Consider the following 20,215-nt stretch of genomic DNA (forward strand, 5'->3'; position numbering starts at 1 on the left):
GGGTGGGGAGAAGCAGGGGAAAAATTGGAACAAAAGGTTTGGCAATTGTCAGTGTTGTAAAATTACCCATGCATATAACTTGTAAATACACACACACACACACACACACACACACACACACACACAAAAGAATGAAGGACAAACAAAACAAGGATAGAATTAAATTATTTCTGACATTCCTTCTAGCTCTGGAGCTATCCTATGTTGGAAGAGATATATCTCAGATCAAGAAATGAAGCCCAAAAGATGTAGACTGTTGTATTTTGCTGACTCTTACTTAGGTTTCTGGTATTGAAAGCAGTGAATGCTTCTCTCTTTAGAATTTCAAAGTATTTATTAGAGACTTGAGAAAATACTTACATACTGGTCAATTGCTTATACCATTCACATATTGATTCTGCTTATGGCATTACAAAACGAATGCTCCTACCTACAGTATCTGGGTTTCTCAGGTGGTTTTTGGCTGGTATTTCTATATAGTCACTCCTATAGTCACCCCTTTGAGACCTGTTTGCCTGTTTCTAAAAGCAGAGTCAAAATGAAGTGAACTGGAATTCAAGGCAAGCTATCACACTGATCACTTGCTGCTGTTAGAAAGTTTTCACTGGATCATTGTGGAATTATGTTCTTTAAGTCCTCCTAATGCTCTGGTAGCACATAATTGGTTTTTTTAAACATTAGACTTTACCCATTGAGTAACACTGTTCATATCATCTTATGGGGCTAGTCTTGCTAGGACAATACTGATTAGTGAACTGAATGAGACTTTGTGGACGAGTATTAGCCAATCAACTTTATGGGGAGGCTTCTGAGGGAGATTCCTTCTTTGTCCAAAGTGAATATTTGAATAATATAAGTACAAGAAGTAAGAAACTTTAAATGTTGAGTATATTTTAAACATGGTTCATTTATATAAGCAACCTAACACCCCTAGTTGACAAATAATTTCTTCGAGTAAAAAAGTATAGAGGTGGTTAGTATAGATCATCACAAAAAACTGAAATGGATTATAAATTATATATATATATAATATACAATAGTAATTTTCTCTTAAAATATTTTTATGTTATAATTTATTTTTGAATTCCATTCATTTCCAAATATCTTGCTCCCTTTGCTCAGGAGATTGTTACAAAGATTTTAAAAGAGAAGGGAAAAAAAACAGTTCAGAGAAAATGATCAAAATATTGACCATGGTTTGACCTCAAATGTCATATTCCACACCCATTGCCTCCCACCTCTGCAATGAAGGGATAGAGGAGAATTTAAAAATTAATTCTTCTTTCAGGCCACTTGGTCATTATACTTGCACATTATTCAGTTGAATTTTAATGTCTTTACTGTTTTAAGTTATATTTGTGTCATTTTCCCCATTTCTTATGTAACTGTCAGTTGTTATGAATCTTATTACATTTCTCTGAATTCTTAATATTTGTTGGTTTTTGTGTTTCAGTAATATTCTACAACAGTCAATGTTTAAGCAACCCTCTAACTGATGGACACTTACTTCATCCCCAATTCTTTATTGTGACAAAAAAGCACTGTGGTAAGTACATTAGAAGGACCTTTTTGCCTTTAACTTCCTGTACTATATGCTTAACATTGGAATTGCTGAATCAAAGAACAACTTAGTTACTTTTAAAAAAGCACTGAATATGTCTCTTTTTTTTTTGACATACAGGAAACTTGATTACATAAGTGGGATCAATGACTTCTTGGAGCAAGGGTAAAAGTCAATACCAAATTAGATAACAAATGATGTACACAACTATAGCAGCTCTATCTAACCTATCTAAATTAGTTATGAAATCTGAAAAATGGGAAATGAACAAAAGACAATAACTTTTACTAATAATCTTGTCTTAAAGAAATTTAAACAATGCAAGACAGTAACTTAAATGAGTAGAGAAGGAAACAAGTATTTATCAAGTGCCTATTATGTGCCAGATACTGTGCTGACATTTTATAAATATCTTATTTGATCTTCACAATAATCCTGGGAATTAGGTGATATTATTTTCTCCATTTTACAGTTTAGGAAATTCAGTCGAGATAAACAGAAGTTAGGTAGTTTGTCCAGAGTCACACAACTAATAATTATCTAAGGCAGACTTTGAAATCAACTCAGTGGATAAAATACTGGACTTGGAGTCAGGAAGTTTCATTTTCATGAGTTCAAATCCAGTCTCAGACATTATCTGTGTGACTTCGGCAAGCCACTTAATTCTGTTTGCTTCAGCTTCTTTATCTGTAAAATGAGCTGGAGAAGGAAATGACAAACCCCTCCATTACTTTTGCTAAGAATGCCCCAAATGGAATCATGAAGAGTCAGTCATGACTAGTACAACTCAACCACAAAGTTCCTGACTCCAGGTCTAATACTCTAGACGCAGGGGTCCTCAAACTTTTTAAATAGGGGGCCAGTTCACTGTCCCTCAGACTGTTGGAGGGCTGGACTATAGTAAAAACAAAAACTTTGTTTTGTGGGCCTTTAAATAAAGAAACTTCATAGCCCTGGATGAGGGCGATAATCGTCCTCAGCTGCTGCATCTGGCCCACGGGCCGTAATTTGAGGACCCCCTACTCTAGAGCTTCTGTTTCCCCTAACTGCTTCCAGAAGGCTGAAAGAACCAGAAATTATTTCACCCAGTGAAATGAATGAAGTTTAGTGTACTGAAAAAAATCCCAGCTCTAAAGTTAGAGAACTTAAGTTGAAATTTTACCTCTAATATTTATTATGTGATTGATCTTGGACAGATAACAACTCTTTGGACCTCAGTTTTCTCTTCTGTAAAATGAGGATATTGAAGTAATTGGCTCCTAAGGTCTCTTCCAAATCTAGCTCTTTGATCCTTGCCAAGAAGAAGGATGTGGCAGTCTGATGCAATCTTTGGAGTAGAAACTTATTGAAACTACATTAAGGAAGGTGATAAAAGTTTATGAGCATGATTTTTTTTTTTTTTAATGAAACAGCTAAATGCAGTTGAGGAGAAAATAAGTTTAGGGAGAACTTAGTGTAATACCTAGGCATGTCAAATGTTTATCATAATAATATTTGAAGATGAAGTATTTTAGGAAAATAACCATGACATGGAACATATGTGCTAGTATTTCTGCAGCGATCTACTATAATCAACAAAACTGTTTGCTAGAACTTTTCATTTTTTAACATATCAGGATGTAATATGCTATGTGAAGGAGAGGCACTAGGACTTAGATCAATAAATCTTCTAATTGGTCAGTCAATGTTAAGATACAAAAAGAGGCAAAAAATACTTTCTGCACTCGAGGAGTTTACAAACTACTGGCAGAGAAGCAAACAAATATAAGATTAATAGGAAATAATTATGAGAGGAAAAGCAATAGAATTAAGAGGAACTGGGAAAGACTTCCTGTAGGTGGAATTTCAATGGGGATTTAAAGGAAACCAGGAAAACCAATACACAGAGATGAAGTTATTATGGTATAAAATAATTTGCATATCTTAACATACTAGAGAAATATACATTTTTATTATCTGTTTTCCAAGTAGATATCCAGCTGTTAAGTGCTTTACAGAGTTTAGATTCATAACTAATAAAGGAGATAGGCAGAGAAAATGTGTGGAGCTTAGAGGTGGAGTGTCTTGTTCATGTAACAGCCAGGTGAATTTCAATGGATCAAAGAACATAAGCTGAGGAGTAAAATATAAAAAGACTGGAAAGGTAGAAGGGGACTTTGAAGAACTTTGAAAACTAAATAGAGCATTTTTGATTTTGCAGGCAATAGAATGCCACTGAGTTTTATTGAATGCGGGCTGTGTGTGAAATGATTGGAACTCTACACTTCAGGAAAATTACTTTTGAGGCTTAATGGAGGATGAATTATAATGTAGAGAGACAGGGCAGACAGATTTACCAGCAGGCTATTTCAGTAATCCAGCAGATGATGAGGGTCTGCATTAGAGTAGTAGCAGGGTCAGAAGAGAGAAGGGGGTAGTATATGCAGGTAAGGATGGAAAGGTGAAATAAATAGAACTTGGCAACAGATTGGATGTAGGAAGTGAGAGTTTACTGATGAATTGATGACCCCAGATTGTGACCCTGAGAGACTGAGAAGATGATATTGTCCTTAACAGTAAAAGGCAATAGAAGGGAATAAAGTTTAGGGGGAAAGAGAATAAGATCCATTTTACACACACACACACACACACACACACACACACACACAGTTATCCATTTTCATATGCCTGAAAAGTGGTTGGCAATGCTAGATATGAGGTCAGCAGAGAGAGTGATGTAGGAGAGGCAACTTTGAGAATAATCAAAGATGGTGATTGAATCCATGGGAACTCATGAGATCAGCAAATGAAGTAGCATAGAGGGAGATGAGAAGAGCGTCCAGGATACCTGAGGAACACTTCTGGTTAGAGGACATGATCTAGATGAGAACCCAGCAAAGGAGACTGAGTAGAGCTCAGATACACAGAATGAGAAACAAGAGAGAGTGCTGTCTTCAAAACCTAGAGAGAAGGAAGAGGAGGAGAGGGTGATCAATAGGGTCAAAGGCTGCAGAGAGAGGTTGAGAAAATTGAAGACTGAGAAAAGTCCAATCTAAGAGATCAATTTGGAGAGGGAAATTTCGGTAGAATGATAACATAAGTTGTATTGTAAAGAGTTAAGAAGAGAGTGAGAATACAGAAAGTGGAGACATCTGTTGTAGATGGCCTTTTCAAGAAGTTATGACAGAAAGAGCAGAAGAGATATAGGATAGATATAGGAAGGATAAAAAGATAAAGTGATTTTTTAGGAGGAAGGAGACATGGGCATGTTTGTAGGAAGTAGAGGATTTAGGGAGAGGGAGTGATTGGAGGGAGAAGAGAAAAGAGAAATTGAAAATAAGTGATAGAGTGGTGGCCACAGAGGAGTCAATCTGTTGGAGGAAATGAGATGGAATGGGATCACTTGAATAAGTAGAGGATTTAGCCTTGGTAAGGAGTAAAGCTATTTCATCATGTAAGGTAGGGATAAAGAGGAGATAGTGGAAGAAAGAATATGTTATAGGAGATGATAAAGAGGGGAAAAGAGGGAGCTCAAGGCAAATAGCCTCAAAGGCAAGATTCTCAGTGGAAAGGGTTTGGGGGGAAGGGAAGCCATGGGAAACTGGACCTAATCAAATAAATACAGAGAAAAATTGTACTGGCTGTGATCCTTTTAAAGGTATGCAGGAAATAATTTTGCAAATATCTCAAATAGAGGAAGATGCACAAAGAATTAAAAATTTCACCTGTAGTTCTATTACCTCTCTCCCCCAAACCCCAACTAACTAAGAAGACAGTAGCAAATACTCACATGATCACATAATTTCTATTAAACTCTGTGTGTGTGTGTGTGTGTAGTAGTAGTAGTAGTAGTAGTAGTGGTGGTGGTGGTGGTGGTAGATTGAGGATATGCTTAATGAAAATACAGGAAGGAAAAAATGGAAACTTTCATAAATATTTTCCATAGAGTCCATTCTTGTTTACCAACAAAATTATCCAATTTCTTCAATATTCTTAGTATCTCAACTATAATCTTCCTCCCTGACTCATTCTCAACAATGTCCTTAAAGACTTCGACATTCATGTTCTCCCTTTCCCAACTCACTTCAGAAATGTTCTTAAAAGTTCACATATTAAAACCTCACCATCTGCCCTAAGATCCAGAACTTTGAAACTGGACTTTCTAACCAATCTCATGGATCCTCATTTTAACTCTCTTGCTGACTTTTGTTCTGCTTAGTCATAATGGACATGAGAATCAGGAAGACTTGAGTTTGAATTGTGACTCCAATATTTAATGGCTGTGTGAGCCTGAGCAAGGCAGTTAATCTCTCGACTCAGTTTTCTCATCTATAAAGTTGGGATAATGACTATATCTTGCGAGAAGAATACGAGGACATACTATGTTCTAAAAGAATACATTAAGGAGAACTGAAGAAAGAGAGGAGAGTGTGGTATTTCTGAAGTTCAAAGACAAGAGACATTCAAGGAGATGAGAATGACAAAAGTGATGAAAGTTAAAGAGAAGTCAAGGAGAATGTATCCAAATAACACTGGATTTCATGGTTCTGAGGTCCTTCCCTTCTTGTGATTTAACTATATCATTGCCAGGATTATATACCCATTCTCTCATGTTCACAACCTTGTAGTTATCCTTGAAGGTTTCTAGTGAGGATCAAATGAGATACTATATGTAAAGCACATTGCAAATCTTTTTTTAAAAAAAATGTAATCATGTGCATTGTTGGTGGAGTTGTGAACAGATCCAACCATTCTGGAGAGCAATTTGGAACTATGCTCAAAAAGTTATCAAACTGTCCATACCTTTTGACCCAGCAGTGTTACTACTGGGCTTATATCCCATAGAGATCTTAAAGAAGGGAAAGGGACTTGTATGGGCAAGCATGTTTGTGGCAGCCCTTTTTGTAGTGACCAGAAACTGGAAACTGAGTGGGTGCCCATCAATTGGAGAATGGCTGAATAAATTGTGGTATATGGATGTTATGGAATATTACTGTTCTATAAGCAATGACCAGCAGGATGAATACACAGAGGCTTGGAGAGACTTACATGAACTGATGCTGAGTGAAATGAGCAGAACCAGGAGATCATTATACACTTCAACAACAATACTATATGATGATCAATTCTGATGGAAGTGGCTCTCTTCAACAATGAGAGGATCCAAATCAGTTCCAATTGATCTGTAATGAACAGAACCAGCTACATCCAGAGAAAGAACGCTGGGAAATGAGTATGGACCACAACATAACATTTCCACTCTTTTTGTTATTGTTTGCTTGCATTTTTGTTTTTTCTTCTCGGGTTATTTTTACCCTCTTTCTAAATTCAATCTTTCTTGTGCAACAAGCTAGATAACTGTATAAATATGTATACATATATTGTATTTAACATATTTTTTAACATATTTAACATGAATGGGACTACCTGCCATCTAGGGGAGGGGGTGGAGGGAAGAAGGGGAAAAGTTGAAACAGAAGTTTTTTGCAAGAGTCAATGTTGAAAAATTACCCATGCATATGTTTTGTACATAAAAAGCTATAATAAAAAAAAAAATTTAAAGTGTAATCATGTGTAAAGGGCTGAAACTCTGAATAGGCGCAATGGAATCAGACAACAGAGCACTTAAGGCTAATTACCTATTGGACAATACTCTATTAGCATATGCTTGGAAAATGGCCCTTCTCACTATTCTGTGCTGGCTTGATCTTTTGGTATATACAGACAATTGTAGGTGGAATTAGGTGGAGTAAATGGGGTGTGGAGTAAGACAAACCTGAATCACTTTGCAGGAGGACAAGGAGGAGATAGGAGGTGGATGGTAAGCCTTGTGGAGTTTCATCCATTTCCTTTACTTCTCCCCCTAAAGACTAAGGACTTTTGCTGATCCTGACTCTGGATGATCCTGAGGTCAACAGGGAGCTAATTCAGATTTCACAATCATGATTTAAAAAGCTTTATTATTGATAGAATTAATTGTTAATATATTTCTTTATGCAAAACCATCCTACATTCCTGGCATAAATCTGACTTGGTCATAATGTGTAACTTTGTAATAGATTGTTGTAATCTTTTAGCTAATATTGATTTGTTTTTCTTTCTGTTTGAAGTATTACTATCGTGTTGCTTCATAAAAGGAGTTTGGCAGGATCCTTTCTTTGCTTAGTATTCCTAATAATTTAACATGATCCTTTATTAAAGAAAATTTTTTTATTGTATTTTGACCTGAAAAAGTTTGTGGAGATGCAGAAACTCAGGGAGGAATAGGTTAAATGACTTGCCCAAAGTCACAGAGTCAGTAATTATCAGAGAACTTTAGTCTTACAAGCCCTTATCTGTTGTGTCCATGAGTCTAAAAATTTCATTACAAAAATAAATATCCAACAGAATTAAAAAGCATATTGCAAATCTTAAAATGCCCTGTAAATACTGATAATTATTAATATTAATAGTAACTAATTCATAGGATAAAAATGAGGTTTACATATATATATGCACACATACACAAATTTTTGTAAGACATTTTACAAACCTACTACTACTACTACTACTACTACTACTACTACTACTACTACTACTACTACTACATTTTATTTTCCTTTCTTTGCCATATCCAAGTAGGCTAAGTTAATATTTCACTAGCTACTACTCAAGAATTCCTTGTCCCAGTGATCTGCTATGCCCAGCCATCATTCTTGAGAAAACTGCACCAGATAATTTTTCCTTTCCTGCTGCTGAATTCCTGGAGAATTCATAGAAGTCAAATGACTTTACTCACACCAAACTCATGATATATGAATCCTTGTTGCTGATGTAAAATTTTATTATGTCTAAAAATCAAATTTTCACTGTTTATGCAAATGCCAGCATTATTCATTCTTTCATGTTTCTATCCTCGGGGTTATTCTTGCTTAATTTTTGTCTTTTATCTATAGAACAAAGTCTAGAATTAAGAAGATTTGAATTCAAATTTGGCCTTAGGCACTTATTCGCTGTGTGACCTATGACAAGTTATTTAACCTGTTTGTCTCAGTTTCCTCATCGGTAAAATAGGAATAATAATAGCACTTCCTTAAAGTGCTGTTTTAAGGCTCAGATGAAATAGTATTTGAAAAGTGTTTAGCATAGAGTTTGGCAAACAGTAAACAATATGCAAATGTTATCAATTATATCAATAATTATTAATAATCAATTCAGGTCCTATATGTATTACTTAGAAATTATATATAAATGTATATTGACTAATTAATAATTTATTATCATCATCATCATCATCATCATCAGCTCTCATTTCTATTCTAATAACAAGTCTTATCAATTAAAATCTGGAAACATCTTTCTCATCTCCTTTATTTTCACTGCTATCAACCTATTAATAGATTCTTATTACACCTATTTGGAATATTACTTACAAGAGTTTCCTAAAAGGTCTTCCTCTATTTTCTTTCTCATCTAAGCCATCCTTCACATCACTGCTGGAATAATCTTTCTTATTTAGAAATCTGGTCATGTCCCTCCTCTGTTCAGAAATGTTCAGTAGTTCCTTACTGCCTGCTGAGTAACATTCAAGCTCTTCTGCCTGGAAAGTTCAAAGTGCTCCAAAATCTGATGCCATTCGACTAGGGCTGTCTCATATGTAATTCCCTGGGTAATTTACGTACCAGTCAAACTGGTCAACTCTTTGCCCTTCAAAGATGCCCTGAATTCTCTTGATACTCTGTTTTTATACATGGTATGTTCTCCCCCTACATTTATTAAACTCCTATTCACCATCTGAGTCTAACTGAGATGCCACCAGCTCCACTAGGCCTTTCCTAAGGGCAAAGACCTTTACTCTCAGATTTTGTAGCAATTTTCTGGTATACTTAACATATAATATTATGTATTGTAATTGCCCCTACTTGAATCTTATCCCCCACTAGCCTATAAAATTTTAAAGTCTCCCCCTGCACAGTACTATGTTCTCAGTTGATAATAAATGATTGTAGAATGAATGGATGGTTGATTCTTGGAGAGCTTTATCAAGCCCGATGATCATCAGCTGAAAGCTTTTGTTCTAATAATACTAGCCAACACCTGGGATTTCATCATTGTGGGTAGCCTATGTACCAGAGATTGTAATCCTATATTACTCAATAGATGGTCTTTGAGAGTTGCTATGGCCAACTCATCATCCTGATAGGGAAATTCTCTATATTTAGATAGGCTAGACCTTGAAGGACAGATAGTTATGACAGATAATTACAGAGCTTGTACTGTGAATAACACATTTAAATAGCTCACTATACACTATACACCTGTAGAAGTAAGCACTGTTTTTGAAATTAGTAAATAGAGGTTCACAGAGGTCAAGTAAAAAATAAAAAAACAAAACAAAACAAAAAAAAAACCTTGCTGAAACAAGACTCAAAAATACAATCAAATCTTTGACGATAATAAGGTGTTTTCCTCTCTATATACACTATACAAGCAATATTTAGTCCTTCAGTCAAAGCTCAGCGCAAGAAGTGAGCAATCACCTGAGAGATAATTAGTTAAGAAACATTATTTAGAATTATATTTAAAATATATTTTAATATATAATATTATATAATGTAAACGTATACTATAATATTACATATAATATAATAAAAACATTCTATTTTAAGATATTTAATTTTATATTACCAGTGTAATAAAGTGAGAAATATGTTATCTGTCGAATTCTATAGTGATTCTAGTTAATGCTGCTCAGTGATGAATAATAATTAATTTATTAGTTAGGAACCTTCTTATATCATTAAAATCAATCATTTATCCTAAATAAAGAATCCTGCCCTCATTAAGTTTATTTACACTGGATCATAAATTTAGAGCTATGAAAGACTTCTGGGGTCATCCAGCCCAACAGTCTCACTTTATTGAAGAATATATTGAGACCCACAGAAATTGAAGGATTTGCCCAAGGTCACAAAAATTAGACACAGTCAGTACTTATCTTCCCTAAGTCAGGGAGAACATTTTGAAAATTTTACACATCTGTTTTATACAGTCTAGAAGCAAAGAAAATTGGTTTCCTTGGAATAAATTTGATTCAGTAAACTTTTTAATTACATGCAATAGGATATAACTCAGGAACATCATCTCCTTCCAAAGCACAGGGAAACATTAAAAAAAATTGTACCAGGGAAGAAAATCATCTCTTTGGGTCTCTAGAAAGTCAAAGAGAAGAAAGGAAACTAGGTTATCTGGTGTTTCCTGAAGTGTGCCTCCAAGGTGCTCTCTATTATTTTGCCAGGCATACAAACAATCTTACTTTTATTCTAGGTCAGGGCCTATAAGATCACCCTCTGGGAAAGCTGCCAGAGATCTTTTTAGAAATCAGTGGCAGCTTCAGCAAATGCCCAGAAAAGGGATTTAATTCTTAGTGTTGATTTTCTAAGTAGCATCTGACAACTTAACCTTCTGCTCTATGATGACATAAATAGCCTTAGGAGGGGGAAGTCTTTTTAAAATTCCTTTCTTTTTAACCACAATTTTCTAAAATGTGCTCACCACATCCCCAGATTATTTAAGGTTATAAAGCCCATTCTACAGGTTGCAGGGCAAAGAAGACAAAATATTGGACTTAGCATTAGCCAGGTGTGACTCTCCTGAATCTCAGTTTTTTTATGCCTAAAGTAGGAAGGTTAGGGATTGTAACTACGACTTCAATAGAATTCCTAGGGAAGAACATTTCCTAACTTGCAAAATGGAAATTATGAAAGTAGCTACCTTACAGACTGTTATGAGGTTCAAATGAAATAATATATGCAAAGTCTTTTTAAATTATAAAGTGCCATATAGAAGTGAGTTATTATTGTGTGAAAGGATTTGCAAATCTTAATATGCTACAGAAATATAAACTCATTATCTGTTTTTCAAGTAGATATCCAGGTGTTAAGTGTTCTAGCTTTACAGAGTTTGCATCCATAAATGATAAAGGAGGTGAGGTGGAAGATTCAATAGTAAACACTGGAATTCGGTTACCATCTGGAAGGGGGAGGGAGGAAGAAATCAAAGCAAGACTACTTTAAAAAAAAAAAAAGGATAAGAACTTTTCAGAAGAAATGCAAGCTATCAACAATTACAGCATGTGAAAAAATGCTCTAATAGAATAATAATAAAATAGATGAAAATGACAAAAAAAAAAAAGACTACTTTTTAAGAAACTGCCCAAGTGAAAGACCAAAAAAGAAATCCTCTTGTATAACTGCAGCAGGATCCAACTTGTTCTGTGCCTTTAAAAAAAAAAGGTAATCACACAAGTGTCTCTTGGCTTTAACTTCTTCAAAGGAATATCTGTTCCATTCTCTACTCCAGTAGTTATAGCTTTCAAAATGTATGTGTGATCTTACTACAATAGCATAAGTTCACTTCCCCCCCCAAAAGGAAAATACTGACTGGTTACCTGGGTTATTTTTACAAACAGCACACAAGACAGGAGGGAGAAATAGATCCACAGGGCTTAAGAGTCTGAGAATTGGAAAGGTAAAAATAAGTACAAGGTTCATTTGAATGATGAGATTATGAAAATGAATTTCTTTTTGGTTCTGCATTACAGTAAAATGAATTAACACTTCCTTTTTGTCCCTGTCAATTGATCTCTGTCTCTGTCTGTCTCTCTGTCTCTGTCTGTCTCCCTCTCTCTCTCTCTCTCTCTGTCTCTGTCTCTATCTCTCTCTCTCTCTCACACACACACCCTATCAATCCACATTTCCCAGTTAGTCAACCCTAATTACTAAATTATCATCTCATGCAAATAGCCATGTGAATTGTTGATGGATGTGATAATCAATGACACTTTTACTAGAACAAGTTTTATCTAGCGATAACATTATCTCCAGTAAATAACTGAGAATGGAACAAAAGACTTTTCCTCGATCTACTTTCATAAATATGGGTCTGTAATTTGTAATTCTTATTCTCAAATATTTAACTAGATACAGCTATTGAACAAAAGGAACACGCTATTCTGTGGGATTTCCTTATTTATGCAAGAGGGACTAAAAGATAAAATAATGGAAAAATAATGGAACAGACAGACACTGAATTTTTTTATTTTCCTGATTGTATAACAATTCACAACTGATAATCAACCAACCAGTCATCATGTGTAAGGGAGCAACATTTTGGATAGAGGAAGGGATTCTCTTTAGATGCTAATTCAAATTCGCCTTGGTCAGATCTTAATTGTGCAATCATAATATGTTAAATCAGGTCTATGATTTCAAAGAATCTTTCATTTCTCAAATTTCATGATGTGAAATTCAAACATGAATACTCAAGGAGCCCTACCTACTTGCTTTAGGTATTATGGAGAGATTAATAATATAAAGTTAGTATTAATTTTATTTCACATTCTATTAAATATTTCTGCAATGACTTTGTTTTTAAACTTTTGTTTCAACCAGCTTCAGGAGTCTTGTTGTTTCATGCAGAGCAACAGTTGGTATCAAAATAAACAGGGAAAGTTTGTGAAGTTATAAAGAGATATATTTCATCTCCATTAGATGAATTTCTCCTTAAGAAATTTTCTAACAGAATTGGACTTTTTTTTTTGGTATGGTTAGTTTCACTTTGCTTTGAGTATTCTGGCAGAGTATGAATGCCATTTATCTAATGACTACTGTAAAAAGTATTACTGCACTTGATAGGCTGGTGTTTGGACTATCTGACTTTTTAAGTTTCTTTCTAAGATTCTAGATCTATATTCTTAGTAGTAGATGTTGGCCATAAGAATCTTTCATCCATTCTTATAATTAACCTCAAATGTAAGAATTTAAAAGATGGCACCAAGGAAGAAGCAAGAGAAGAATGAGAAGATTTGTATGAACAGATGCAAACTGAAGTAAGCAGAATTGGGGGGGGGGGGGAATGAGTGGAAATCACACACACGTACACACACATGCACACATGACTACAGTAATGTGAATGGCAACAACAACAACAAAACAATCAAAAGTGAATGACTCCAAATTATAAATAAGTGACTCCAAAGAAAATACTTTGGAAGGCACCTTTACCACCCTTTGTATAGGGGTGAGGAACATTACATATAGTGTTAGACTTTTTAGATGTGTTAGTTGGTTTTGTTGAACTGTTTTTTCTCCTCTTAAAATTCCTTGTTTATAAGAAATGACTCTCTGGGAAGGGGAAATGGATGGAATGCACTGGGCAGTATTAAAACAAATAAAAAATAAGAATATATAAACTAACAAAAATAAAAAAGAGACACATTCTAATGATACATTGTTGTAAGAAGTTTTGTAGCAACAAGAAGAAGATACAGAGGTGACTGTAGGAAGGACTGCCTATTGTGGTCACATTAAGGAAGCATACTGGGTAACTTCTATTTAAGTGAAAATTATGCTTATAGTACATCTGGTCATTTGATACCAATAAAAGAAAGATGAATAAAATTATTTTATGGTCTTGTCAATGCAATATTCTCAAAGTAATTACCTGTATAGAGAAATGTATTTGTGTGTCCTCCTACTACAACATCTACACCTTTCACCTTTTGAGCAATCAGCTTATCCATTTCAAAACCTGAGTGGCCCAGGGCAATAATTTTTTTCACTCCGAGGGTTTTCAGCTTATCCGCTTGAGTCTGCAAAGAAGGGATTTCATCTTCAAATATTAAATATCTTCCTAAAAAAGGAAACAAAGTAGATATTGATTAATTAGTTTTCAAATTGAATCAAAGTTATTTATTTATTTATTTTTAGATCAGATACACCAAGATGCTCATAAGAACACTGATGGAACTGGATCTATGATTTTACTGAGGCAGGGAACTCCCATGAAGGAAATACCATCTACTAACATAGACTGGCATCATATCTGCTACTCTTAGTCTTAAAAGATTAGTTGTCTGGGGTACTAAAAAGTTAATTGACTTGCCCAACAGAATGTTTCAGAAGTAAATTTTGAACCTAGATCTTCCTAACTCTGTCCCTCTATCTGTTATGCTACACTTCTTCCAAATATGCAAAATGATGAGACCTTCATTTTTTTTCTTTTTTAAAGAAGAGGAGGCAGCTGGCTGTGCAGTGGATAAAGCATGGGCTCTCGTCAGGAAGACCAGTTTCAAATCCAGCCTCAGACACTTACTAGCTGTGTGACCCTGGGCAAGTAACTTAACTTCTTTCGGCCTTAGTTTCCTCAACTGTAAAATAAAAATTTTAAAAATAGCACTTAACTTGCAGGGCTATTGTGAAGATCAAATGAGAAAGTATTTGTAAAAAGTGCTTAGTACAGTAAATGGCTATATATATATATATATATATATATATATATATATATATACTTATTCCCTTTTCCTTTTTCCTGCAATTCATGAAAAGCCTTAAAATAACATAATTAACAATATATGAATCAGTTATCTTTTTCTTCTCTCTCTTCTTTCCCTCAGTAGGCTCATGAACTTGAACTAGAATTTCTAAATGACTAGTTTCCACATTATGATTCTCTAATACTGTTATTTTAAATAACAATAAATGATGTTAATAATAATAATATTTGATTGGACCATAAGATTTTGCAAAGGTGAATATTGAAAGGATTCTTGGTTAGGTTTAGGTTGGGCCAATTGTCCTTTGAGGTTTTTCTAGTCTATGTCTTCCCCAATCCAACTGAACTATTTGCAAATTCCTATTTCATACTCAGAATGGATGGCAAATCTTCTCGATAGCTACAAAATGATAGCAGAGTTGACTCCTATGCTAAGCTTGTTGGTCCACTCTCTTTGTAAAACAGAGTTAAATTTTGTAGATCAGAGAACCATAGAAGTGGAATGAAGCTAGAATGAATCTTAGTGGATAAGGACAAGAATGATCTTTTCCCACCTTCTATTAGACTAGGATACACAAAGTTTCTATTTACATTGACAAAACAGTTTAAAAAGCTGAAGAAATGATAATTTTCAAATAATATCTATATATCTCCACAAAATTAACTCAATCAAGAAATGCTATCTCAAGTTAATCTTATTTTGTCCAAACTCACAAAATTTGAGCATTTTATACAGATCTGTAACAAACGTGCCAAAATATTATTTTGCTGAACCAGTTTCAAATAATGTTTGCAACAAAAGAAAAAAAAACTTACCTGGTTTTGAAAGGACAGGGGTTTCCTTGGAAGTATACCCAATGATTCCTACTTTCTCTTCACCAACAGATAAAATTTTGTATGGATGATAATAACCAGATATTTGAGATGCAACTGGTTCCTCTGCTTTAATATTTGCACTGAGAATTGGAAACTTTACTTGCTTAAGTAATGGATTCAACAGTCCTTCAACTCCATTATCAAATTCGTGGTTTCCCAGGGCCTATAGTAGAAAACGAAAACAGAAAAAAAAAATTAGATCCTTTGGAATCATCACAGTATTTAAATAATTTAATGATATATTGTTCAATAGTTAATAACAATAGCTAGCATTTATATTGCTCTTTAAAGTTTGCAAAGCACTTTCCATGTCATCTAATTTATCTTCACAACAACCTTGTGAAATGGGTGCTATTACTATGCCCTTTTTACAGATGAGCCTAAGAGAATAAGTGAGTTGCCTAGAATTACACAGCTAATATAGAGATAGAATTTGAACTCTGGTCTTTCTGATTCCAAGGCCAGCACTCTATCCATTATGCCTCCTCACTACCCCTCACTGAAGCAGATTGTAGCCCCCCTCACATACAGATATATAAACTATAACCTGGATGAAGCATTAACAAAGAAGTTGGGTGGAGATCTACTAAGAATAAAATTTAAAAACATAAAACTCAAGAAAATATATTTTAAGTACAATTGATTATTCAAGTGTGAGATTTTGAGTTCCTACTCTCAATGTATTCTTTTCCCTTTTGTCAGCCTATTTGTTGCTTTATAACATCAGTGCAACTCTCAACTATCACGAGGGTCAGGGAAAATCAACAAGACTTTGCTCAAAAAGGACAGTTAAGTGGATGCAGTAGATAGAGTGCTGGCCCTGGAATCAAGAGTAACTGAGCTCAAATCTGACCTTAGACACTGATTAGTTGTCTGACTCTGGGCAAGTCATTTTGTTTGCCTCAGTTTCCTCACCTATAAAATGAGCAAATCATTTTAATGTCTTTACCAAGAAAAGTCCATGGTAATTTTCATTTATATGACTATAGCAATTGAACAAGATTGGAGAGTCTAAATACTTGATCTAGAATTAAATAATTGGGCTTCTATTTCCACCTATTAACCATCAGGCAAGATCAAGTCTAAGACCATATCCTTAACCCCAGAAAAAAATCTAAAAGTAGTACCAAAATAAAAAAATGATCAAGAAAGACAATGTGAGTGCTTGCTTTAGCAGCATATATACTAAGAAAGACAATGGGAAGCTGTAGTGATTTCATCTATCCTTTTTGTTGTTCAGCCAGTTTTAGTTGTGCAGATTCTTTGTAACTCCATTTGGGTCACACAGTGGATGCCATTCCCTTCTTCAGATTATTTTAAAGATGAGAAACTTGAGGCAGACAGGATTAAGTGACAAATTCAAGGTGATACAGCTAGAAGTGGCTGAAACTACATCTGAACTCAGAGCTTCCTGACTCCAGGATAGGTGTAGTGAATAGCTGCCCCATTCATCCATCCTAAGATTACATAAAGTCAGAAGACTTTATTGACTATATATTTGACTATATTACATATAGTCAAAAGGCTATAATCAAATGAAAAGTGGTTTATTAGAAAAGCCAGCATGCACACAAGCAAATAAGACCGAACCCTTTCAGAAAGATCTGTGATACCTACAAATTAGTAGAGAGAGAATCCATAAGGAAGATGTGGAAATTTTCCTGTCTGGTATATATATATGACTTTTAACATAACAAAATCACAAATTGGATCAAATGTAAAACAATGTTTATGTATCATTAATCTGGGAACAAACCCCTGAGTTACAGAAAGGGAAAAAATTGAAACAAGCTTCTCAGCAAATTGGAAAGTGTCATATTTAAATGTGATACATAATTACAAGCTCATGATTGGGATGAACTGAATGAAGACCTGTCACAAAAATGTGTCCTTGACCTATGTCCCAATTGTGACCTTAGACTTTGCAACAAGTTGAGCTATAGCTGTTGTTTAATAATCTTGAATAAACTTATATTCCCTCTTGTTCCCCCTCCCCCACACCTTTTCATTAACGTTTAAGTACCTAATAGTAAAGAATATGTTATGGACTAATATTTTTTGTTTCTGGGGTAGATTTCTGCATTAGGATGTAAGCCTGGAATTCCCAGCCAATGGGGGAAAGGTCAGAAGGGGTGGGTGGGTGCTTCTGGTCTATTTAATCTTGTGTTTTACAGTTTGTGCTTTGCACTGCTTTACTGACATCTTGTCTGTTAGGCGATGCCTTTTCTCACAAGATTGTAATAAATCCCTTTTTGCTTTTCTACCTTGAAAATCTCCGATTTTAATTTGGGTAGGGGTCATAGTTGTCCTACACAATCATTATAGTGCACAAATTACTAGTAAAGCATTTGACCAGTTCTTCTCCACTGATGTACTTTTTGAACACTTCCTTTTTAACAGAAAGCATCACATTTGATTGCCAAAGACCTAAAAATATAGGTCATTTGTACTTTTATACAGAACATTCATAGTTTGAATCCTTCAAAAAAACAACATATTGGCAGAGGAGCAAAAAGGATGTGTCAATAAGTCACAGAGTCTACGAAGCAAGTCATTATGAATTTGATAATTACTGAACAAAGACTTTTAGAGGAAAATGCTCTAATATTCACAACTGATTACGGCAAAGCTTTTGACCTGGGTTTGCACTCATGGTTTAGCCATTAGCTGCAAATATATACAGTAGATACAAGCACAGTGAGAAAATGAGACTCTCTAATGCCCACATATAAAACTATTCTCTATTCAAAACACATTGCCAACACAATGTTAGGAACAACTGATATAAAACTTGATATCCTTCAGAGTCACAGTGTAAATCTTCTAATCTTAAATCTATTATAATCCTTTCAGAATAGAATGGTCAAATCAAAGAGGGAGTTGTCCTAAAACATTCTATTGTTTACTTAAGGTAGTGGATAGCACCAAATTATGTTTCCAAGGAATACTTCTCCAGTTATATTAAAATTTCTTTGATTTGATAAATCTAAAATTCTCAACAAGATCTAAGGAAGAATAGACTGAAGACTTTATATCTAAATTGGAGGTCACATTAAACTAATAGATTAAAGTGATACAATATCAGGATGTATTAAATACAAGGCTATTAGAAAAAAAAAGGTGAGACTGTCTATATAAGGACTGACTGGAAATCTGAAGTCAGAGATTAATGGGAAGAATATTTAGATTATTAGACATCTATATGATACCATATACTTTTTCCCCCTCAATTATATTTTATTTTTCCAAATAGAAGTAAAGAGAGTTTTCAACATTCATTTGTATAAGATTGTGTTCCAAATTTTTTCTCCCTCTTTCCCTTACCTACTCTTCTCCCAAATAGCAAGCAATCTCATATAGATTATACATGTACAATCCTTTTAAATATATTTCCATATTTGTCATGTTGTGCAAGAAAAATCAGATCAAAAAGGGAAAGAAAAGCAAGAAAAAACAAAAGCAAAAAAAAAAAAATGAAAATACTATGCTTCAATCCATACTCAGTTTCCATACTTCTTTCTCTGGAAGTGAAAGTAATTTTCTGGCCCAAGTCTATTGAAATTGTTTTGAATCCCTAAATTGCTAGAAGATCATAATTGATCATCACATAATCTTGCTCTTACTGTGTGTAATATTCTTCTCACTTCGGTCAGTATCATCAGTTCATATAAGTCTTTCCAAGCTTTTCTGAAATTGGCCTGCTCGTCATTTCTTATTAAAAAATATTTTATTATAATTCAATACACCAAAACTTATCTAGCCATTCTCCAATTGATGGTCATTTACTCAATTTCCAGTTCCTTGCCATTACAAAAAGAGCTGCTACAAACATTTTTAGAAACACAGGCTCTAAAGATTTTTTTTTTCCCCAAAAAGCTTTCTGCTTCCCGTCTAATCTTAGCTTCATTGGTTTCGTCTGTGGAAAAAAAATCTTTTAATTTAATGTAATCAAAATTATTCATTTTGCATCTTATACTGTTCTCTAACTTTTTGGCCATAAATTCCTCCCTGAACCAAAGAACTGACAGAACACCATAAATTTTTGCCTACAATTTGTAGGATAAAACATTTATCTACAGAAACTCAAGAATGGTGTTTAAAATATATATTTACATATTATATTCTCATAATCACCAACATTAATAGAATGAAAAAAATTCAGAATATAAAGATGATGCAGGAAAAAACCCTAAACTTTGTGGAAATAGGACAAGGCATTTATTTTCTCTCATTCTATCTGCTCCTAGGCTTAATCCAAAGATGTTTTCAGGGAGTTTATAGAAGATTAACTCACATTTTTGTACTTTTATTCAGTTACAAAAAATCAGTCATTTTATCCACATGTGTAATAGCGTAAAGAATATTAAATAGAAAAAATGACAGGCTAAGACCTTGTCAAGTATTTTCTACTTGAACCTCATTAAACAAAATGAGGATAAAGTAACAAACACAACATTTACCTTTTTAAATTTGATTTTGAAAATC

General features: G+C 34.2%; 1 protein-coding gene across 1 annotated transcript in view; it reads right to left on the minus strand.

Moving 5' to 3' along the window:
* The window catches only part of NT5E (5'-nucleotidase ecto), an 82,249-nt gene that overhangs the window by 37,359 nt on the left and 24,675 nt on the right, over positions 1 to 20,215 (minus strand). The window contains exons 2-3 of the mRNA XM_003769260.4: positions 15,671 to 15,893; positions 14,024 to 14,212 (exon numbers count right to left, since the gene is read on the minus strand). Coding sequence (XP_003769308.2) covers positions 14,024 to 14,212; positions 15,671 to 15,893 — 412 coding nt within the window. The remainder of the gene's footprint in view (positions 1 to 14,023; positions 14,213 to 15,670; positions 15,894 to 20,215) is intronic.

Source organism: Sarcophilus harrisii, chromosome 4 (genome assembly GCF_902635505.1).
Source record: "Sarcophilus harrisii chromosome 4, mSarHar1.11, whole genome shotgun sequence".
Taxonomy (NCBI): domain Eukaryota; kingdom Metazoa; phylum Chordata; class Mammalia; order Dasyuromorphia; family Dasyuridae; genus Sarcophilus; species Sarcophilus harrisii.